The sequence below is a fragment of the Salmo trutta genome, chromosome 30 (genome assembly GCF_901001165.1).
Source record: "Salmo trutta chromosome 30, fSalTru1.1, whole genome shotgun sequence".
NCBI lineage: Eukaryota > Metazoa > Chordata > Actinopteri > Salmoniformes > Salmonidae > Salmo > Salmo trutta.
Window position 1 is genome coordinate 3635341 of NC_042986.1, and position 16881 is coordinate 3652221.

The 16881-nt window shown below is 41.0% G+C and overlaps 1 protein-coding gene across 1 annotated transcript in view; it reads right to left on the reverse strand.

Annotated features, from left to right (window-relative positions):
- LOC115168965 (phosphatidylinositol 3,4,5-trisphosphate-dependent Rac exchanger 1 protein-like) overlaps nucleotides 1-12364 on the reverse strand; it is a 139886-nt gene extending 127522 nt beyond the window's left edge. The window contains exon 1 of the mRNA XM_029724538.1: nucleotides 11664-12364. Coding sequence (XP_029580398.1) covers nucleotides 11664-11804 — 141 coding nt within the window. The 5' untranslated portion in view covers nucleotides 11805-12364. The remainder of the gene's footprint in view (nucleotides 1-11663) is intronic.
- Nucleotides 12365-16881: the final 4517 nt, after the last annotated feature.

Genomic DNA, 16881 nt, shown 5'->3' on the forward strand with positions numbered 1-16881 from the left:
TATTGCTTTATATGAAATTAACGTGAAAAAAACATTGCAAAATGTAATCACAGAATTTCTGAAAAGCTGCCGCAAAAATCAGGCATTCATTTTTGGCCGCAGATATAAATGAATTTGCGAAATCCTGGATGGACTGGGAAGATGTGGCCTGGGCAGGTCATTGCAGCCTCATTTAGTTCCCATGCAAGGGGAGTTATTATTCTTATCCATAAGTCCATTCCATATCAGATATTGCAAACAATTTGTGATCCCACCGGCAGATATATTATTACCTTGCTCTCCGAGCAGTTGAATTTAATTAATGTGTATGGTCCCGACGAAGATGACTAAATTCTTTAACGATTTGTTTTTAAACCTTTCCACACTTCCAGGTAATTATATTGTTGCAGGAGACTTTAATTGCACTTTAGATCCTGTTAAAGATCGCACCTCGGGTTCGAACTACTCCCACACCCAATCTAGGAAGACCATACAGCATTTTATGAACGATTTAAACTTCGAGATTGAGAGAAATGAAACCAGATGATGTGGAATACTCCTGTTACTCTAGCACTCACCAGACCTATTCTCGAATCTACCATTTTTTTGGATCTCAGCAGCATTACACTCAAACTGAAGATTGCTTTTATGATAGCATTGTCATCTCTGACCATGCTCCAGCATCGCTTATATATTCCGATTCCAATTTAGTAGTTGGCCCACCTAAATGGCGCTTCCAACCTAAATGGCTGCAATATACACGTTTTACAGAATACATTGGACAGAAAGCAAATGTACCTATACTTTTCAATGAATACAACACAGACCTCAGCTTGTACTAGACGGGAAGCCTTTAAAGCTTTCATAAGGGGTAAAATAAGTTTCACCAGCTCCAAGTCAAATACTCAACAAAAAATGAAATTACTTAAAACCAAAATTTAAAAAAAAACTAATTTTCCACACTAATTCTACAGGTGTACACAAGGAGTTGCTCTTGCTCAATGCTCAATATAACAGCATTTCTGTGGGTAGAGCTGCAGCAAGCTTATTGAGACTAAACCAATCATATTATGACCAGGGTGAAAAAGCTGGGAAGCTGTTGGCCTGGCAAATCAAACAGCAGCAAGCAGAGAGAGCAATCAATTCAGGATGCATGGGGAGCTGTAACGGTAGACCCTCGGGAGATAAACAATACCTTTAAATCCTGTTATGAAGAATTATATGCATCAGAGTATCCTCCTGAAACTGGTACCCAGGCTAGCTTTTTAGATACATTGGGAAACTCCAATCTTTCAGATGAATCTAAGGATATTCTTAATGCTGTGCTGACTGTGGAGGAAATTTCCAATGCAATTGATAGTATGAGGGCATCTGGCCCAGATGGGCTGCCCATTGACATCTACAAGAGATTTAAGTACAAACTGTGCACTCCTCTCCAGGAGATGTTTTTGGAATCTTACGAAAATGGTCTCCTGTCCCCTTCTTTGAGAGCTCTGATCACTCCGCTCCTAAAACCTGAAAAGCTGCATACCAAATGTGATCCCTACCGTGCTATTTCACTTTTGAATTCTGACACTAAGGTTCTTTGTAAAGCATTTGTGAAGAGGTTGGAGGATTTTCGTCCGGATGCGGTGGGTTGAGACCAATATGGCTTTATTCAAGGTCGTCAAGGATTTCATAATGTTAGAAGAATGTTAAATGTTCTGCTTCCAGCCGAAATTGGGTCGTCAGACACTGCGATCCTGTCGTTGGACGCAGAGAAGGCCTTCGACAGGGCTACTCAACCCTACCTCTTTGAAGTGTTAACTCGTTTTGGTTGTGGTGAGAGCTTTTGTAAATGGATAATGATACTAAATACAAATCACAATGCAGAGATCCTTACTACTAATACGGTATCTAAACCTTTCGACATCCGCAGGGGTTCTAGGAAGGGCTGCCCTCTTTCTCCTCTCCGGTTTATCCTAGCCATTGAGCCTCTAGCCATAGCTGTTAGGTCCCACCCCAATATTTCAGGTATCAGAATAGATCAGATGGAACATCGAATTGCCCTTTATGCAGACGATGTAATTTTGTTTCTTACAGAATTGTGCAATTCCATATCCACACTTCTGGACCTTATCAAAGAGTTTGGGGTGTTCTCGGGATACAAAATAAATAACGCAAAATCCTCATATGATGCTAAAGGAGGAGGAAAGACATAAACCTACACCTCTGACTTATTTTTTTAATACTACGGAATGCTTTACATATCTCGGCATTCATATTGTGCCAGAGATTGACTGCATAGTCTCAACTAACTATGACCCTGCCGTAAATTCAATAACTCAATCGATAGATGGTCATCTTTACCTACTGCATATCTTTAATTGGCCAGATTAACATTATGAAAATGAATGTCCTCCCAAAACTGTTGCATTTATTTCCGAACGTTCTCTTGCCACCGCCACCACCCCTCTTTACAAGGTTTAAAAAGATGTTAACTATATTTATCTGGAATAACAGACATCCCAGAGTTCGCTTGTCCTTATTGTACCTACCGTATGACAGAGGGGGGCTCCATTTGCCTAATATCCAGTGGTACTACTACTGGGCAGCTCAGCTTCGCACCGCTATATACTATTTTACCTCTGAAATGTCTTCAGTTGTACCCAAATTACCCCTTAACCTCTACATTTACTCAGCTGATAGCAAGACACTCAAAAAATTATACGATCAACGTTTGGCATGAGGTGCGGAAGTTCCTTGGTGAAATGCATTCTTTGTCATGTTTTAGTCCTATCTGGGGAAACCACAGTTTCACTCCTGGTAGAGCTGATCCGGGTTGGGCCAGCAAGGGTTTAAGGAAAGTTCAAGACCTGTATAAAGAAGGTATTTTTATGTCATTAGAAGAAATATGACATTCCTAGAAAACCTTTTTTTAATATTTACAGCTAAGGAGCTTCCTCATGGCTGCCCAAAACCTAACAGAAGCCCTTCTGTCCACTTTAGAAAATACAATCTCAGCCCATTGTAATGGTAAGGGTAGAATTTCAGCTCTATACAATATGCTAGGGTCTGCTTCAAATGAATCCCCTGCACACAAACTGTACTCTTGGAAGGAAGATATTCGGGAGGACATAGTCTTGGACGAATGGAGTAGTATATGTCCTAAGGCTCAGAATGTGAATACTCTGCAAAACTATTGCAACACAATTGGTTTATGCAAACATATGTAACCCCTGCTAAGTTTAATAGTACAATTCCAGATATATGCTACAAGCACAATCATTCTAAAAGGAACTCTGTTTCATTGTCTGTGGGACTGTGAGAAAATTCAAGGTTTCTGGAAGGAGGTATCACATATTATATCACAAATAGTATCAGTAAAATTGCCTCTCTATCCCAAAGTGTTTATCCTGGGGTTGTACCCAATCAATCCTCATCTAAAAGGACCAAGTGCAAACACTTATAGATATGGGGTGGCAGGTAGCCTAGTGGTTAGAGCATTGGACTAGTAACCAAAAGGTTGCAAGATTGAATCCCCGAGCTGACATGGTAAACATCTGTCGTTCTGCCCCTGAACAAGGCAGTTAACCCACTGTTCCTAGACCGTCATTGAAAATAAGAATTTGTTCTTAACTGACTTACTTAGTTAAATAAAAAAGGTTAAAAAAAAGTGCTTGTTGCAAGCAAAATGCTTGATAGCTCTTGCCTGTGAAAGTGTGAACACTTCTAGTATTGCCCAATGGCTTAGGGAAATGTTGTCTTGCCTAACAATGGAAAAGATAACATATACGGTTAAGGGTAAACAAGACACTTTTGAAAAGGTTTGGGGACCATTTTTGGATATTGTTGAGCAGAGTGATGTGGGTGAAATATTGGCTAATGAAGGGAACTCTGGGTAGTGTACTATGCTTTGTGTGCATGCGGGGTGTTGGTGAGATATCCGATTGGCTTGTTGCACTGTGTTTCATCTGAAATTTATCCCAAATATATTCCATCCTATTGGATCTGACCACTGTAAAATGTTATTTTGGTGGTTTTATGCTTTGTAACACTTGTCTTAGGATGTTTCACCATTTATTTATTTGTATTTTTTGTTGCTGTTAACTTGTGGTTTTTGCTGTTATTTTTTTTCATGTAATATTTTATATATAATCAATAAACAATTTTTTTTTTTAAAAGAAGAGGAAAGGGATCTATTTAAAGGGATTGTACATGGTTGTTGACACTATTTCCTGGTTGCTAAAATTCTAATAGTTTGCCTAAGGTCAGTGTGACAAAACAAGCAACTATAGTGTAGATTATCTTTGTACCATCTAAACCACTGAAATATATTTTTCATAACCAAAAATATTATATTTTCAGCAGTTTGAAGCAGTGTACAAAACTGAAAGTAAGATGCAAAAACAAACTTAAGAACGGGAAGCCTATACATAGCGCACATGGAACCAATCTACCGCTCCTTAGACTTGCTTTCAATGAGAATGACAGATCTACAGTGAGGGGAAAAAATTATTTGATCCCCTGCTGATTTTGTACGTTTGCCCACTGACAAAGAAATGATCAGTCTATAATTTCAATGGTAGGTTATATGGAAACAGTGAGACAGAATAACAAAAAAATCCAGAAAAACGCATGTCAAAAATGTTAGAAATTGATTTGCATTTTAATGAGGGAAATAAGTATTTGACCCCTCTCAATCAGAAAGATTTCTGGCTCCCAGGTGTCTTTTATACAGGTAATGAGCTGAGATTAGTGCTCCTAATCTCATCTTGTTACCTGTATAAAAGACACCTGTCCACAGAAGCAATCAATCAGATTCCAAACTCTACACCATGGCCAAGACCAAAGAGCTCTCCAATGATGTCAGGGACAAGATTGTAGACCTACACAAGGCTGGAATGGGCTACAAGACTATCGCCAAGCAGCTTGGTGAGAAGGTGACAACAGTTGTGATTATTCGCAAATGGAAGAAACACAAAAGAACTGTCAATCTCCCTCAGCCTGGGGCTCCATGCAAGATCTCACCTCGTGGAGTTGCAATGATCATGAGAACGGTGAGGAATCAGTCCAGAACTACACGGAAGTATCTTGTCAATGATCTCAAGGCAGCTGGGATCATAGTCACCAAGAAAACAATTGGTATCACACTACGCCGTGAAGGACTGAAATCCTGCAGCGACCGCAAGGTCTCCCTGCTCAAGAAAGCACATATACATGCCCGTCTGAAGTTTGCCAATGAACATCTGAATGATTCAGAGGACAACTGGTTGAAAGTGTTGTGGGCAGATGAGACCAAAATGGAGCTCTTTAGCATCAACTCAACTCGCCGTGTTTGGAGGAGGAATGCTTCCTATGACCCCAAGAACACCATCTCCACCGTCAAACATGGAGGTGGAAACATTATGCTTTGGGGGTGTTTTTCTGCTAAGGGGACAGGACAACTTCACCGCATCAAAGGGATGATGGGCGGGGCCATGTACTGTCAAATCTTGGGTGAGAACCTACTTCCCTCAGCCAGGGCATTAAATGGGTCGTGGATGGGTATTCCAGCATGACAATGACCCAAAACACACGGCCAAGGCAACAAAGGAGTGGCTCAAGAAGAAGCACATTAAGGTCCTGGAGTGGCCTAGCCAGTCTCCAGACCTTAATCCCATAGAAAATCTGTGGAGGGAGCTGAAGGTTCGAGTTGCCAAACGTCAGCCTCAAAACCTTAATGACTTGGAGAAGATCTGCAAAGAGTGGGACAAAATCCCACTCTTTGAGATGTGTGCAAACCTGGTGGCTAACTACAAGAAACGTCTGACCTCTGTGATTGCCAACAAGGGTTTTGCCACCAAGTACTAAGTCATGTTTTGCAGAGGGGTCAAATAATTATTTCTCTCATTAAAATGCAAATCATTTTATAAAATTTGACATGTGTTTTTCAGGATTTTTTGTTGTTGTTATTCTGTCTCTCACTGTTCAAATAAACCTACCATTAAAATGATAGACTTATCATTTCTTTGTCAGTGGGCAAAGGTACAAAATCAGCAGGGGATCAAATACTTTTTTCCCCTCACTGTATAACTAACATTTCCAATGTGAATTTTGTCAGATCGCCCAAAAATTTACATATTAAAGCGTTAAAAGAATACTTCGTGATTTTGGCAGAGTAAGAAAAGTGCAAAAATTATGAAATGTTTTACTATTGCAACATCATGTACAATCACATTCAAAGGTTGTCTGAAGCGTGCTAAAGTTCACATCTCATCGTAAATGGTTATTCCCAATCATTTGCAACCATGTCAATGAGCACCCTTTCCTTTGCAGTACCTCACCTAGTCGGCACGGGGATTTGAAACAGCGACCTTTCGGTTACTGGCCCAATACTCTTAACCACTAGGCTACCTGCCGCCCCTACCTGTCCATTTCCATACAGGATTTATTCCAGTGTTTTAAAAAAAAGGCTTAGACTTTTCACTTTCCATTTCCATAGTCTTGACCTTTTCTGAGATGCATTGTTGATACGGGCCCAGGCCCGAAGGGGAAGAGAAAAAGCAGAAGGTGAGGAGGGTAAAAAAATAAATAAATGTAAAAAAAGAGAGCCTAACAGCAAAAGAGGGGATGGATGAGGGCAGGGGAAAGGTTGGCAGGTACTTTTGCAGTGAATTGTATTGACACTGAAGTGCTGCATGGTCTCACTCATTCCTCCATTATTAAGCAAAGGAAATGGCAGTCCTGTTGTGACTGTAGTGGAAGTGCACCAGTGCTTATATTAGTGCTATGATGAAAAAGCAAATCGACCATTGGTTTCCTGGCATTGCATCTGGGTATGAAGTATGAACATGGGCAAAGTGAAACAACTATGGGCATCATATGGTTCCCTCTTCGCTATGAGTGAAAGAGTGTGTGTGTGTTCACATCAAACTGCTCTGCATGTTCTCAACTACACCCCAATCGGAACAGTAATTTGGGTGCAACAAGCACCGGCTCAAGAGGTCAAAGGTCAGTCAGTTGTGCAACTAAGACCCCCATTTCACCCTCTGGTAGGTTTATTGTAAGCTAGTGTGGCAGAAGAGAGCAAGTAAGTAATCTGAATCTACAAGAACATTGAGATACTGTAGAAGTGCATGGCTAAACTGGTTTTAACATTAAATCCTCAAAATCAATGGTTCTGCATAACAATACATGTTTATCTCCTAAGTTGGTCACCACACCCATCTCAAGTGTTGAAATTGTATTTTATTTATTTAACTTGGCAAGTCAGTTAAGAACAAATTCTTATTTACAATGATGGCCTACCGCGCTCCGGTACCGCTTGCCGTGCGCAATGTAAATTGTCCTGTGGCGATTTTATAAATTTTTCAGCAGGCTTATGGCTTGGGGGTAGAAGCTGTTGAGGAGCCTTTTGGTCCTAGACCTGGTGCTCCGGTACCGCTTGCCGCGCGGTAGCAGAGAAAACAGTCTATAACTTGGGTGTCTAGAGTCTGACAATTTTATGGGCTTTCCTCAGACACCGCCTATTATATAGATCCTGGATGGCAGGAAGCTTGGCCCCAGTGATGTACTGGGCCATTCGCACTACTCTCTGTTGCGCCTTACGGTCAGATGCCGAGCAGTTGCCATACCAGGCGGTGATGCAACCGGTCAGGATGCTCTCGATGGTGCAGCTGTAGAACCTTTTGTGGATCTGGGGACCCATGCCAAATCTTTTTAGTCTCCTGAGGGGGAAAAGGTTTTGTTTTCCCCTTTTCACGACTGTCTTGGTATGTTTGGACCATGAGTTTGTTGGTGATGTAAACACCAAGGAGCTTGAAACTCTCGATCCGCTCCACTACAGCCCCGTCAATGGGGGCCTGTTCGGCCCACCTTTTCCTGTAGTCCACGATCAGCTCCTTTGTCTTGCTCACATTGAGAGGTTGTTGTCCTGGCACCATACTGCCAGTTCTCTGACCACCTCCCTATCGGCCGTCTCATTGTTGTCGGTGATCAGGCCTACAACTGTCCTATCGTCAGCAAACTTAATGATGGTGTTGGATTCATGTTTGGCTATGCAGTTGTTGGTGAACTGCGAATACAGGAGGGGACTAACTACACACCCCTGAAGGGCCCCAGTGTTAAGGATCAGAGTGGCAGACATGACACATCTCACATAGGTGTTTCTTTTGTTCAGGTGAGGAAGGCAGTGTGGAGTACGATTGAGATTGCGTCATCTGTGGATCTGTTGGGGCAGTATACGAATTGGAGTGGGTCTAGGGTGTCCGGGAGGATGCTGTTGATGTGAGCCATTAACAGCCTTTCAAAGCACTTCATGGCTACCAACGTAAGTGCCACGGGGCAGTAATCATTTGGGCAGGTTACCTTCGCTTTTTTTGGGCACAGGTACTACGGTGGTCTGCTTGGAACATGTAGGGATTACAGACTCGGTCAGGGAGCGGATGAAAATGTCAGTGAAGACACTTGACAGTTGGTCCGCGCATGCTTTGAGTACACATCCTGGTAATCCGTCTCGTTCCCCTGTTGCCTCCATCATCCTCCAAATCCCACCAACATCAGCCACCTCAGAGTGCAACTGGTCATTGTTTGGGAACACCAAAGAACGCAACAGGCTGACCAATACAAGGGTTGAAAAATTGGTGCCCATCCAGGAAAATTTGAGGCTTTTTGAGCCTAACAACAAGCCATCCTCAACAAGGTTGGAAAGTGACAGTGAAGATAAGACCTTAGAGTCTGATCTTCAAGAGGTGGACATCGAGGAGGTTCAGGGAGACGACATGGAAGCCTGAGAGGAAAACAACCAAAGCCTTAGTTTCTAGAAACTATCATTTTACAGATGTATGTTGAAAACGTTTTTGGGAGATGCGATGGATCATTCAATATTCCCTTTCTTTTGGTGTTCAGTGAAATCATCCCATGTGAAGAGTCAACTCATTTAATTAAAGTTTAACTCATAACAACAACAAAAAATATATATTCTATTAGAAGGATTTAATAATTTGCAAGTATGTCTACTTATGATAAGGTAAAAGGTATCTGTTTGTCTCCATATGCTATGGTAAATATATCCAATGCAAAAACATCTACATTTAAATGGTATTAATATTAATTTGCATATTTTTCAGTTAATTCCCATATATTCCCATTGAAAGTTTCCGCCTCTGAATATTCCCCAAAATATGCAACCCTAGGCACAAGCATTTCACTACACCCGCAATAACATCTGCTAAACATGTGTATGTGACCAATAACACGGCCAATCACTACACTTGTCAGGCTCTCTACACAACCTTTTCAATTCGCTCCACTTCCGCCACCAGTAGAGATGAAACACTTGAGTGTATCGCAGATACAAGCGACATGGCATGAAATTTAATAAATAAATTAAGAAATCCCCTTTTTGTAGCCGGGCGTAAAATTATCCTTATCTTACCCTCTCCCCCACAATCCTCCTCTCTCGGCCGTGCACACCGCCAACAAAGTCATATTTGGTTCTCGTGCCTTTCCCCTTGCTCACTTCTGCTTTAAGGGCTGTAAAGTTCACGGCTCATTGAGAGGCTCACATAGACGGAAGCTGGCTTGCTACGGGGAGGCTAGTCGGTCTCTCCTCAGCTCTGAAAAAATGATGCCGCAGACAGGAAGACTGGACCAGAGACTTCCTCTCAAAGACAAGAGACCAGACACTCGTCTTGTCTGTAGGTCTGACGAGTTTGGTTCCATTTAAAACTACTGACAGAAGTCTCTCCATACATGACACTTTGTCTTGGGTTTGTTAGAAATCTTGTGCGATACTGTGCTTTCTAACATAATTGAAAAACCAAATGAAAATATTACTCAATGGGTTCTACAACCATGCCAAGATGTAAAACATTTTACTAATTGCAGCCATGCTGATTGGACCCCTAATTTATCAAGATTCAGTGAAAACGGAGGGTTCCATCATGATAGTGTCCAATGCATCTCATATTGCTACTAGTCTGTATGTGAGAACCCTGAACATTCAACTAGCTCTGGGTTAGTTGAATGTACAGCTTTTTTAGTACAGCTTGTCCTCTGAATCAGGACCTTTTAATTGGCCCAGTAGTAAAGAAGCATGTCCAATTGGAGGGGAGGGTCTTATTGAAATCGGTTATAAATATCATTTTATGAGCACTTAGCTCTTTCAAGTCAGTTCGCTGTTGCAGCCACAATTATGTTCACCCCCACTCTTTAATGTGCGTTTGCATTTGCGTGAGTGGGGTTTTTGAGTGGAGCTTTTCTGAAGTGGATATGGGGACTCGGTGGTTGGTGTCATGTTGAGAGGTGACGTGAAGTGCTGGAGAAAACATCTTGGGACAGATTGTAGAGGCCATCTGGAAGTCTTGATGTTTGTCCACTGTGACAGAGATCAGTTGGACAGGGAAGAGAGAGCTGTCAGATCTGGAATGTTCCAATATGATACGGGCCTCAGATCTGCCGGCGATGTAAGACATTGGTTAACTTGTACATCTCCACTCCATACTACAGCCCCTTTTATGGCTGTTCACTACATGCTAACGTTTAGATTTATGTAGAGGAATCGGGAGTTATCTACACAGTATAGGAAGTATGGCTTCAGAATATAGTGTATAATGGATAAAAGGTACAAACACTAAGTGATACAACAGGAGATGTGTGTGTGAATTATGTGTGTGCGTCAAGCCATAGGATGCCACACTTCGAAGTTACTCAGGCCGACATAAGCCATTAGCAGCGTCACTGAGACCTGCTAAGAGGATGGCTTGTGGGAAGTGAATTAGCGCCCTGGCATGCTATCATGGTCAGAATAGGACACCATGATAGCACCAGACACCCACCCACTGGTTCTGAATCAGACAAGAGGAGCGGACCAGTCATAGACAGTACCGTAGCCAAAAAAACAGACCAGAATCAGCTGAACAACGTCTCTAAATTGATGGGGATACAATTAGCATCTTCTGATCAGACGGTATCTTGTAGGGCTGAGTGATTTAACTAAATTTGGGTTATTTTTCATACAACTGATGTCAGTTCAATTATTCGAATTCATTTTGTTCTGTTTTTTTTCTTCTCCCCCCTGTGAGCTCAATGCACGCTGCAGTTTCTCTTGAAATAAAATCATATCATGCCTGAACTAACTGTGCGATGTAGTAGGGAGTTGTAGTTTCCAACTGGCCAATGTCCTACATAGTTTAGCGCAGAAAAAGTGATAGCTGACTAATGAACATAATCACGGCTACTTGTCCGGTCTGTGTTTCTTTTATGGCTGCTATGTAAGATGCAGAAGAATGCGTGATCAAGAATATACAGAGAGCAGTTGCTTAGCGAGGTATTGATATTCACTAAAATAGTGATTTTTGTCAGACAGCATAGGCAGTAGATCTATGGAGATGAGATGGCGTAATGAATTAAAAGTCAATAGAACAAATGTAGAAACTAAATGCAGAAAAGCGCCGCTCTAACAGGCTACCATAAACAGAAGGGTGAAGCTACAAGTTTAAAACCAAAGAGAGGATGTTGGATTGTGTTCTCGGTGCAACAAATAAACTAGTGGTCCATGCTAATGCATTCAGCAGCTGTAGAAAGCCAGCCTTGCCTTCACTTTCTCGTAAAGGTGTTTGTTGCCATCACTTTGTGATATGATTCAACAGCTTGCCAGCAGCTGAACAATACAAATAACATGTTTGGCAAGCAGACTAACACAAGCGTGAACAAAAACTTACCGACTGAAGGAAAAGCAATGCCCGAACGTAATCCCTCTCGGTGTTCAAAATTTCATGTAAAACACAGAGCCTCAAGCGTTGCTGGCGGTCCGACTCTTTGGCGCTGTGGAGGACGCCGTTCTGTTGCCCCTCTTCTTCCATGATTGATCTTTATCCAAAAAAGTACCGGAAAATAAGTCTTTCAACTATTCTTGATACTTGGGTCACTGCAAAAGTATCCCGAGCTAGTTGCAGTTTAAGTCCATTTTGCAACACCGTATTTTCAAACCCCAAGCACTGATGCGCAATAGGCTTTACATGAACTTAACAAAAACACACGTCTTGATGAACTTGTTTCTTGAAAAGACTGAAGCCACAATAAATGACGAACGACTCCAGATCGATTTGATTGATCCGATTCCCAGACAAGAAAAGACAACTTCGGATAAGAATATTACAGCTCATAAACTATCAGAGGAGAGCTACATCACAAGCTCTCAGGTTGGTTAGTTGCGTGTCAAAGATAAGTTGAGGAGACAACACATGATGTAATCAGTACTAGTTCCGCAGAAGGCAGTCTGAAAAGTGCCTGTTGTCCTCTTCTCGGCTTCTGTTGGGACTAAGCGCAGTGCCAACGCTGGTGCAAGTGGTGGCTTTCAGAAGTGTCGCAGTGTAGGGACCGACCACCTGTAGGTTAAGTTAGCATAAGGAATGTGTGTTCAATATCAAATAATTAATTCTGCACCTACAACATATGCTATACCCAATTCTTCTTTCAATAAGGCAGCCTAATTAATAATTTACTTTACGCATAAAGTGCCATGGTTTGTCCAGGCCTATTGAACAAGTCTAGGCTGCAAATGAAGTCGACAGTTTTAGGAATAAAATGTAATAGTTTAGATGATTGTTGTTATTTAATTTATGAAGAGGGTCTGAGAGAACCAACGGTACCACCAACAGGCTCACGTATTAAAGCGCTGCACGGTCAATCCAAGGTCTCCATTGACCGTGCAGCGTTTACGGAGATATGGCCTCTGCAGAAGTCAGGCATTCATTCATATGTTTTACTCTTCGTGGAGCAGCACAGAGCGGTTGAACAGAGCTGTTGTCAGGGAAACGAGTTTGTGTTTATACAGGACATCCCGCCCCCACCTACAGTCAACCAATCATGTCAATGCGGAGCGATACTGAGCCCTCCACTGTTACAACATTTTGGAGGCGCATGGAGATGCTGGGCAGAGTTCTGTTTGGCCTCAGGCGGCACCTGATTGCATCACACGGAGCCTCCGACCACATTTTCAGGGCACACCTGATTGCATCACACGGAGCCTCCGACCACATCTTCAGGGGACACCTGATTGCATCACACGGAGCCTCCGACCACATTTTCAGGGGGCACCTGATTGCATCACATGGAGCCTCCAACCACATTTTCAGGGGGCACCTGATTGCATCACACGGAGCCTCTGACCACATTTTCGGATCAAGCATAAGTTGATTTTAGTTCAGCACCAAACAGCAGCCTTGTTGAATTTAGAAATATGAGAGTGGACTCATTCATAGCACAGCAGCAAACTCTTACAACTTTGGGTCAAATTAAAGTGTCAAACGAGTAAAATTCTAATGATTGCGAGAACGTTAAGTGTGTTTTTACTTTATTCCTCAAATGTTGGCGGTCAAAAATGTAAGAAATGAAAATATAATCAATGCAGGGTACATTCATTATCCACTGTGATTCTAGTTGCATACAATTTTTTTTGCCTTTTCAAATGAGGAACGCAACAGACAACTGATATGCCTCACTTTATATTTACATATAATTCTTTCTTTCTGTACTTCACAAATGATGTCCTTAAAATTGTCCTTAAAATATTTAATATTACTGAACAACAAATAAGTCATTTATGCAGGGGCGCAACTTTGGTTTTAAAAGTGGGGGGGCATGTTTTTTTTCTTCAGTCAGATAAACACTCCAAACAGCCTACCCAACCGCTCGGAGGCATCTGCATGGTCCTAAAGAACACTGTTGCCTCGTTTTGTATCACATTCCAATGATAAAACTCAGGGGGAACAGTTGCACCCCTGAATTGAGAAGATTAATTATTGACTGTATGCAATTGCTTTGATTAATTAATATTCCACACTTGTTTTCCTTCACAAAGGGTAGGCTCTATGCAAAAATCACATCAAATCACAAACCCTCCAAAAATATCTATTTCAATGATAGTAAATAAAAAATGTAAAAAACGATTTTAGTCAATCACATTTCACAAGATAAAACTCTTCCTTGAGTATACAGTGGCAAGAAAAAGTATGTGAACCCTTTGGAATTACCTGGATTTCTGCATAAATTGGTCATAACATTTGATCTTCTAGGTCACAACAATAGACAAACAGTTTGCTTAAACTAATAACACACAAACATTTATACTTTTTCATCTCTTTATTGAACACACCATGTAAACATTCACAGTGCAGGGTGGGAAAAGTATGTGAACCCTTGGATTTAATAACTGGTTGACCCTCCTTTGGCAGCAATAACCTCAACCAAACATTTTCTGTAATTGCGTATCAGATCTGCACAACGGTCAGGAGGAACTTTGGACCATTCCTCTTTACAAAACTGTTTCAGTTCAGCAATATTCTTGGGATGTCTGGTGTGAACCGCTCTCGAGGTCATGCCACAGCATCTCAATTGGGTTGAGGTCAGGACTCTGACTGGGTCACTCCAGAAGGCATATTTTCTTCTGTTGAAGCAATTCTGTTGTTGATTTACTTCTGTGTTTTGGGACGTTGTCCTGTTGCATCACAACTTCTGTCGAACTTCAATTGGCAGACACACAGCCTCACGTTCTCCTGCAAAATGTCTTGATAAAGATGGGAATTCATTTTTCCATCGATGATAGCAAGCTGTCCAGGCCATGAGGCAGCAAAGCAGCCCCAAACCATGATGCTCCCTCCACCATATTTTACAGTTGGGGTGAGGTTTTGATGTTGGTGTGATGTGCCTTTTTTTCTCCACACATAGTGTTGTGTGTTCCTTCCAAACAACTCTACTTTAGTTTAATTTGTCCACAGAATATTTTGCCAGTAGCGCTGTGGAACATCCAGATGCTCTTTTGTGAACTTCAGACGTGCAGCAATGTTTTTTTTGGACAGCAGTGGCTTCTTCCAGGGCGTCCTCCCACGATCACCTTTCTTGTTTAGTGTTTTACGAATCGTAGACTCGTCAACAGAGATGTTAGCATCTTCCAGAGATTTCTGTAAGTCTAAAGACTTGCTGACACTCTAGGATTCTTCTTAACCTTATTGAGCATTTTGCGCTGTGCTCTTGCAGTCATCTTTGCACGACGGCCACTCCAAGGGAGAGTAGCAAAAAAGCTGAACTTTCTCCATTTATTGACGATTTGTCTTAACGTGGACTGATGAACATCAAGGCTTTTAGAGATACTTTTGTAACCCTTTCCAGCTTTATGCGTCAACAATTCTTAATTTTAGATCTTCTGAAATCTCGTTTGTTTGAAGCATGGTTCATATCAGGCAATACTTCATGTGAATAGCAAATCAAATTTTGTGATTGTTTTTTATAGGGCAAGGCAGCTCGAACCAACGTCTCCAATCTCGTCTCATTGATTGGACGCCAGGTTAGCTGAGTCCTGACTCCAATTAGCTTTTGGAAAAGTCATTAGCCTAGGGGTTAACATACCTTTTCCAACCTACACTGCGAATGTTGAAATTATGTATTCAATATAGACAAGAAAAATACATGAATTTGTATGTTATTAGTTTAAGCACACTATGTTTGTCTATTGTTGTGACTTAGAGGAAGATCAGATAAATTGGTTAACTAAAAATGTATGTGGAAATCCAGGTAATTCCAAAGTGTTCATATACTTTTTCTTGCAACTGTATTTCCAAACTGCAGGCCAGTGTAAAAAAAATAATAATAACTACAATATATGAGAAAATAAATGTGCTCAGTGCATTAAGACTTCCCATATGAAACATTAAAGAAATATGTTTGGTTGTTTTATCCTCTTCAATCTTTGCGATAAATACATTCACGTTATTACAGGTAGACAGTAAAGGGTTCACTTCAGGGCTTTTAAAAGTACAGCAAGTAAACAAAATCAGTCAACTAATTGCAATACGCAAAGTAAACTCATGGTTGTATAGATGGAATAAACATTTTGTTAATTTTCAGTGAATATGAAAATCAGTTCAATCAGAGCATTTTCTGATTCCAAATCATATGCAACTTTGCTTCACCTTTTGTTATTAAAACTAAACTAACTTTCGCCCAATGGTTTGTTTGTAGGGAATGAGAAAAAAATAAAAAAGATCATCCTGAGACATCTCACATTCAAAGAGACCAAAATATTCTCAGTACCCAAGATGCATTTTTGATCAAGAGCAATGCCTGGACACATCTGACAAAAAGTGTGGCATCTTCAGAATGAAGAACAATCATGTGCCTTTACCAGAAAGGAGAACTGTATGTATGCCTTCCTTCTCTAGAAACATAGTCATGAGACAGTCGATGACTGGTGTTGCATCACACATACAGTGTAGACATCCCTTTGCATGGGATGGAGATGAGCAAAAAACACCTCGGATGCAAAATTCACATCTCCAAAGTTGGCTTACACTTACAGTGCAATATGACCTATGAGTCAAAATGGTTCAGAGCTGGAAAGACTAATACTGATCTGCTTCATTGTAAGAACAATATCTGTGCACCCTGTTAGCAGCTGACAAACATTAAAGGGATAGTTGGTAAAAAAAAAAGCTCAACAATTTGGATACAAGGGTGAAGTACCCCTTTAAATGCCTTTGGTTATTTTTTATTCGTGTTCAGGTTGTTTCAGTATGTTATAAACTGACCAATTCCCAATATTGCTGCTTTGTTCAATTCCATTTTCTCAATGACAGGGAAGACTTTGTACAGATACATATGAGGATGTAATAACCTTCTTTTAAACCAGTTATTAGATAAGATGTAAACACTTTCGAGTAATATATGGATCCATAGTGTAAAATGTATGAAATCCAACTGCAGTCCACCAAATCTCTCACCGCAACCACTAGATTAAAAATGTATATCTCCACTATATCTGCATAATTCTTTCCTTTTCCGTCCTCTCCCTAGCTGTGTTGATATGATACATGTCAAATTATCAAGAAGTTAACCTATATTTTGAGTCTGGTCCATCTACATAAAAACTGACTCTCTAAAATT